Source organism: Gadus macrocephalus, chromosome 4, assembly GCF_031168955.1.
Source record: "Gadus macrocephalus chromosome 4, ASM3116895v1".
NCBI classification, from domain to species: domain Eukaryota; kingdom Metazoa; phylum Chordata; class Actinopteri; order Gadiformes; family Gadidae; genus Gadus; species Gadus macrocephalus.
The window spans coordinates 27,045,740-27,053,239 of record NC_082385.1 but is presented as its reverse complement, the minus strand read 5'-3'; the positions used below and the strand labels follow the sequence as shown (position 1 = coordinate 27,053,239).

Sequence of the window (7,500 nt, the reverse complement as noted above, 5' to 3'; positions counted from 1 at the left end):
TGGGCAGAGTTAGTGGACTCAACCATAGACATGTGTACGTGGACGCTGCATTGGCCATTTTGGATGTCAACGTCGCTGCCCTATTGGCTCTACTTCTGTCACCTAATACACAGGCGTCACTCAGAACACACTAAGTGTCGCTCAGAGCACTTGTTATGGGTTTGATAATGTACCGGTGCACGGGTAGTTTAATAAACTAGAGAAGATAACACACATGTCAAAAGAAAGACAAACAAAATTACATATATCTCTATCGCTACAGTAAGGGTATTCATAGAGACAAGTGCCAAACACAATCGCTTACAATCGCTAAGTAAACCCATTCCCTGTATACAACAAAGATAGATAGGATAAGATGCTAAATGATGCTAAGTGCAAGGACGTACAATAATATACCATAAGTTCTGTGTGCGTTGTGGAGACCCATGGCACACCTATAATGGCTGTAAAGTATAATTCAAGTATCAGACTTTGGCCTTAAAGTATAATTCAACTTTTAAGGGCCTCTTTGGGGCCACAGATGAGCAAAGGCGTGACGGACCGCTTAACTTAACCTTAGGAATCTTATGGCAGGAACAGGTCTATCATTGTTGTATTTATTTTCCAGGTAAAGTAAATGGGGAATAATTGTGCGTTTTAATGGATTCCATCTTTTATGGATTCCTAAGGGTATGCCAGCCTGGCGTCGGTAACTTTCCGTGTAAAAGACTGAACGTCTGCTCATGCCAGATATCGGCAGACATCAGGTCACCGCGACCCCAATACTGACCGCACACTCCCCCACGTCGCCTCGTCTCCCTAATGGACCCTCGAACCTGGCGCCCCTGAGCTTCAACCGCCCCTAACTCTGAAATCTGATTTTATGTTTCATATACGTGGGTGGTCCTGTGTATTTATGTGTTGGTCTTGTGCGTATGTGTGTGCCTGTGTTTGTGTGTGTGTGCGTGGGTGTGCATGTGTGTGTGTCTGTGTGTGTGCCTGTGTATGTATGTGTGTGTGTGTGTGTGTTTGTGTGTGTTTATGCGGGCCTGTGTGTGTCTGCCTGTGTGCGCGCGCGTGTGTGTATGTGTGTGTCTGCATGTCTGTGTGTGTGTGTGCATGTATGTGAATGTGTGTGTGTGTATGTGTGCCTGTGTGCGTGTGTGTGTATGTCTGCATATGTGTGTGCACTTGTGTGTGCGCGTGTGTGTTTTGTCCGTTCCTCCGTGCGTGTGCGTGTGTGCGCGTCCTTCTATGTATATGTGTGTGTGTGTGTGCCTGCGTACAGAACAGCAAGGTGCGGCGCTTTGCCTTCGAGCTGAAGATGCAGGACAAGAGCACGTACCTGCTGGCGGCGGAGGGCGAGGCGGAGATGGACGAGTGGATCGGGACGCTCAACAAGATCCTGCACAGCGGCTTCGAGCAGGCCATGCAGGAGAAGAAGAACGGGGAGCTGCATGACGGTGCGTGTGTGTGTGTGTGTGTGCGTGTGTGTGTGTATGTATTTGTGTTGGTGTGTGTGTGTCTTGGTGTGTTTGTCTTGGTGTGTTTGTGTGTGTGTGTGTGTGTGTGTGTGTGTGTGTGTGTGTGTGTGTGTGTGTGTGTGTGTGTGTGTGTGTGTGTGTGTGTGTGTGTATGTATTTGTGTTGGTGTGTCTGTGTGTGTGTGTGTCTTGGTGTGTTTGTCTTGGTGTGTTTGTGCGTGTGTGTGTGTGGGGGGGGGGGGGGGGAAGTGTATTTGTCTAGTGTGTGTTTGTGCATGCATGTGTGTGTGAATTGGTGTGTGTTTGTTAGTTTTGGCTTGTTTATTTGAAATTATTTGTCACTTCTTCTCCTACTTTTTATTTGTTAGAAATTGTCATTGTTATAAGGAAATTGAAACATTATTGATAATTACTATTATAGTAATTAGTAGTTTTCAGTATTATTATTTTTAGGATTAGTGTTATTATTCTGATTAATAATTCTCATAACATAATAATAATATTATAATTGTTGTTGTAGCAGCAGTTGAGTACTTGAGTCCAGAGCCTGCGTATACGGTATGTTCCGGTAAATGACGACCATTCACTTCTGATTCTGCTCGTCCCCGTGCCGTCTTGTACAGATGTCCAAGCACACGGTTGCCATGGGACTAATTCAATTTAATGTCCTGTATAATTCCATTAGCTAACACAGCCGCCATTGCTAATCTGTCCCACAGACGAGGAGCTCGGCAAAACAGACTCTTCCTCCGGAACTTTCCATGACAGTTTTCAGGTACCCCCTGTTTGAATTTTTTTATCCCCCTGCCAATGAATATGCTTACCTTGCTGATCTCTGCTGAATTTTCGTTCTTACATCTCAGAGCCAAAATATGTACACACAATAACCACAGTAATCAATATGCTGTGCACAAATATTTCATAACAGTGGCTATAAAACAGGCATCATAGGAGCTGCCGGTTCCACATGAATCTTCCGGAAGCTATTTTCGTCGTTTTAAAAGCCGTTGAACTGAGACTAGTGCAAAACAGCTGTGCGGTGTGGAGCTAGCCAGCTTTGTGGCTTTGGACGCCATCTTGCTAGTGTTTCCTGCCGGGGAAAACCTTGTTGACATCTGGGAAAATATGCATAAGGTCCAAACACAGAGAGCAAGAGGCCAGACGGGCCAGGACAGTTAGGACTGTTGAGCCAGCCAGCGTCAAGTGGATATGCCTTATTGAAACAGCTATAAAACAACCTGAATGGCACATTTAAGGATTCCCACTAAACTGTTAGATAAATATTCTCAATGTCTGAAAATAATTCAGACATTGAGAATAGGGGAACAAATACTGTATTTTTTTAACAATTATGATGAGGAAACTTTATTTCAGAATAAAAGCACCCCGATGGACTGTATTTCTTCCTAAATGTTTAGCCTTGCATCAAGTAAAGGAATAGATGTGAAATAAATATTGTACTTCCTCAATGTTTTAATCTTTTGCTGGTTCCCCTTCTTATTAAACATAAATCGACTTCCTGCTGATCTGTGATGCGCTTCCTGTTTTGCTGTGGACAGAGTGCGAGGGATATCGAGTCCAAGATGAGAAGCGAAACCCGCCTCAAGCTGTTCACTTTGGACCCCGACACACAGGTGACCCGGACAAAGCCTGACTAAAAATGTGTTAATGTATACATATAATAAGAAAAAATACGACAGCAGTCATGTATATTTAATATATAATATGTATATCATAACTTATATGATATACATTATTTTTTTTATTTAACGAGGGCTGCATCTTTCTTATCTAACGAGCGCCTGACAGTCTCTCCGTCCTGTTTCCACACTGTCTTTTATGTTTCTTGGACGGAATTTAACTGGTAATTTCGTTGCTCTGTAACAATAAAGTTATTCCATTCTATTCTATTCTATTTATATTTTAAAAAGTACATTATTATTTTTTTCTTGTTTTCAACTGCTTTGTTTGTGTTTTTTTCCATAGAAACTGGACCTGTCTGGCATCCAGCCAGAAGTGGGTCAGTTTGAGGAGAAGTTTGGTAACAGAGTGCTGGTCTCCTGTCACAACCTCTCCTTCAACCTGCAGAGCTGCATCACAGACGACCAGGATGGGCCCACCACCAACGTGAGTTTATACACACACACACGCAGTCACGCACACACACACACACACGCACACGTGCTCAGACAACCTCAAACACACACACACACGCACATAGTACATGTACATATATACACACATATACACACGCATGCAGTACAAATAAGATATATGACCCTAACCCACACATGTATTACACATATATACAAATATAACACAAACACACATATGCACATTTACACACATAAAAAAAGGCACATTCCTGAAGCCTGGCACAGGAAATGAACGCTGGCATGACAACGGGCCTGGGGCTCCCAGCATGCACTTGGAGTCTGGTTTCCTGCTGTCACTCCCTGAGGCCCAAAAAGTTTTTGGAGGGCCAGTGGCCTGGAACTCAACAACAAATACAAAACTCACACAAACACACAATCACAAACACAAACATAGACACACAAACACACACAGAAACATAGGCACGCACACATACACACACAAACATTTAAACACAAAGACGTATGTCAGAACACACACAAACAAACATATACACACACAAACGTGTGCACAAACACAAAGACACATACACACAATCCAACATACACAAACACACACATGCACACACACACACACACACACACACACACACACACACACACACACACGCAAATGTGCACACACACACACACACACACACACACACACGTACACACACACACGCGAATGTGCATGCAGAAACACACACATACACACAGACACACACACACACAAATAAATAAGCACATAAACACACATGCATGCAGAAATACACATGTGCAAACATGAACAGGCATACACACACACATGCAGGTCAACACACGTGCATACACATTAACATACGTACTCTCAGATGCACACATATATCACACACACACACACACACACACACACACACACACACACACACACACACACACACACACACACACACACACACACACACACACACACACACACACACACATGAATGCTCAGACATAGAGACGCAAAAGTAATCTCAGATCGACTTGGGCAAACTCTGCCCAAAATGCTTGCACACACAGCAGTGATGTGTAATGGAAAAGCAACATGATCCGTAGAGTACATTGTCAGCTGATGTGTGTGTGGGTCTGCAGCTACGCAATTACAACACAATCTCATCGGCCTGGAGTTAAACATGGTCTACTACCTCTGCTAACGGGATTTTAACGCTCTCTGCTAATGACATTCCTCTGTTCTCTTTGTCTCTCTCTTTGTTCTTCTCTCATTCACCATCTCTCTGTCTCGCTCTCTGTCTCTCTCTCTCTCTCTCTGGCACTTTCCCTCTCTCTAATTGATTCATTTTGCCCTACTCTATCATGCTATCTCGTCGCTCTTTCTCTTTCCCTCCCTCTTTCTCCAAATTTCCCTCCTTCTCCCTCCCTCCCTCCCTCCCTCCCTCCCTCCCTCCCTCCCTCCCTCCCTCATGTATCTCTCTCAATCTACTTCCTCTTCACTCTGTTCCTTTCTCACTCCAACCACCTCTCTCTCCCCCCCCTCTCTCTCTCCCCCCCTCTCTCTCTCCCCCCCCTCTCTCTCTCCCACCCCTCTCTCTCTCCCCCCCCTCTCTCTCTCCCACCCCTCTCTCCCTCCCTCCCTCCCTCCCTCATATATCTCTCTCACTCTATTTCCCTTACACCCTGTATTATTTTCTCACTCAACCACCTCTCTCTCTCCCTGTCTCTCTCTATCGACTCTCTCCCACCCTTCCCTCTCTCTCTTCCCCCCTCTCTCTCTCTCCCACACCTCCCTCTTTCTCTCTCTCTCTCCCCCTACCTCCGTTACTCCCCCCTCTCTCTCTCTCTCTCCACCGTCTCTCTCCCACCCCTCCCCTTTCTCTCTCTATCGTCTCTCTCCCCCTTCCTCCGTTACACCCCTCTCTCTCTCTCTCCACCGTCTCTCTCCCACCCCTCCCCTTTCTCTCTCTGCCGTGTCTCTCCCACCCCTCCCTCTTCCTCTCTCTATCGTCTCTCTCCCCCTTCCTCTATTACTCCCCTCTCTCTCTCTCTACCGTCTCTTTCCCTCCCCCCCAACAGGTGGAGCCCTTCTACGTGATCCTCTCCCTCTTCGATGTGCAGAACGGCCGCAAGATCTCCGCCGACTTCCACGTGGACCTCAACCACCCCCTGGTCCGCCTCATGACCACCTCCCCCACCTCCCCCCCGGCCTCCCCTCCCCCGGCCCCCACCCCGTCCCCGGCGGGGTTCCACAAGCTGGCCGGGGAGCTGCCGGAGGCCGCCCTGTCGTACCCCCGTCAGGGTGTGTTCTCGGTGACCTGCCCCCACCCGGACATCTTCCTGGTGGCGCGGGTGGAGAAGGTTCTGCAGGGGGGCATCGCCCACTGCACCGAGCCCTACATGAAGAGCTCCGACTCAGTCAAGGCACGGGCGACCGCCGCACCCTACACCCAGCACCACCACCATCCCACATCATCCACCCTACACCACCACCACCACCACCACCACACCACTTAACCTCGCTCCTGGATGTTTTTAGTAACCATGATACCGAAATTGTTGAATAGCAGAGCTGATTGGTCAATAACGTTCAGTAACGTCACACAGTCACAGTTCCACATCGATGCGCTACAAATCCAACATTAACTAAAGTAACGATCAAATACAACTGTTGACCTGTTTCCTTGACAACCCAAGAATAATTTGCTCAAAGCACCGCAGAAGTATATTTGAACTACAGGGAATACAAAATACAATACCGTTACAAATGAAAGTTATTTGTAAACTGAATAAACCACTCTCCCAGTGAACACATGCGCATTACATCACACTTTGTAGCTGGTGTTTTCTTGGGGCTAAGCATCATTAGGGAGGGTGTTTGTACATAAACAAGACCTTTGGAAACGTCAAAAACAAATCCATCTATCTAAATCCATGTATAGCTTATATGTCAATTATCACCATAGGACCCCTATATGCAAATCCGGCGACCTCAAGCTGGCTCCTGAGCCACAGGTTGGTAAGCACTGGGAGACACAAGCATGCATGCATTGAGCTTCTATCTTTGTATCTCTCCATGACGCAGGTGGCCCAGAAGGTGTTGAAAAACGCCCGGTCGGCCTGCAGCAGACTGGGGCAGTACCACATGCCTTTCGCCTGGTCCGCAAGGTAGGCAATACTAGTTTAGTATTCAATCTCATGCTTTATCATCACACCAATCTCTGAGTAAGGGTTGTATTAGTTTTAATAGTAGTAATAAAATTGCTCTTTTAAACAGGATGTGATTGTTTATATTTTTGTGATTAAATGTTGGGTTTCTATTTCTTCTTCTCTCCTTGGCGATAGGCCTTTGTTCAAAGATGCTTCCGGTAAACTGGACAAAAGTGCTCGCTTCTCGGCTCTCTATCGCCAGGACAGCAGCAAATTGTCTGACGAGGACATGTTTAAACTGCTGGCCGACTTCAGAAAGTACGAGTATTATAATGTTTTTAGGGATTGGTATTTTCCTTCTGTTCCTGTTTGATTTGTTTGTGTTTGTGAGGGAAATGTCTGTTGCTATTATTCATCGCCTAAACTTTTTTGCCGACAGACCGGAGAAAATGGCCAAGCTGCCGGTGATCTTGGGGAACCTGGACGTAACCATTGACAACGTGGCGCCAGATATAACCAGTGAGTTTGTCACAATAAAAGCTCCTTCAGTATTTTTGTATACAGCCATCAGAAGAAAATATAAGAGCTCAATAACACAAACAAAAATACTGAAAATATAACATGTTCCTCTTATGGCTGTATACATTGTCAGGTATAGGTAATAACTGTTATTATGTTTGACTTTGGTACCGTATTTGTCATTTTTTTCATGCTTTATTTATTCTTTAATTATACTTTTTTGATCAACACTTCGTAGTAGAGTTCGTAGTAGCATTG

At 45.6% G+C, this 7,500-nt stretch overlaps 1 protein-coding gene across 3 annotated transcripts in view; it reads left to right on the top strand.

Moving 5' to 3' along the window:
- The window catches only part of LOC132456457 (dedicator of cytokinesis protein 9-like), a 47,009-nt gene that overhangs the window by 4,646 nt on the left and 34,863 nt on the right, over positions 1-7,500 (top strand). For all 3 annotated transcript variants that reach the window (XR_009525481.1, XM_060050812.1, XM_060050813.1), the window contains exons 4-11: positions 1,268-1,442; positions 2,182-2,237; positions 3,022-3,096; positions 3,449-3,589; positions 5,653-5,997; positions 6,659-6,741; positions 6,919-7,041; positions 7,163-7,242. Coding sequence is in view for 2 of the 3 variants with exons in the window: in XM_060050812.1 (XP_059906795.1) it covers positions 1,268-1,442; positions 2,182-2,237; positions 3,022-3,096; positions 3,449-3,589; positions 5,653-5,997; positions 6,659-6,741; positions 6,919-7,041; positions 7,163-7,242 (1,078 nt within the window). In the remaining variant the exon portion in view is untranslated. The remainder of the gene's footprint in view (positions 1-1,267; positions 1,443-2,181; positions 2,238-3,021; positions 3,097-3,448; positions 3,590-5,652; positions 5,998-6,658; positions 6,742-6,918; positions 7,042-7,162; positions 7,243-7,500) is intronic.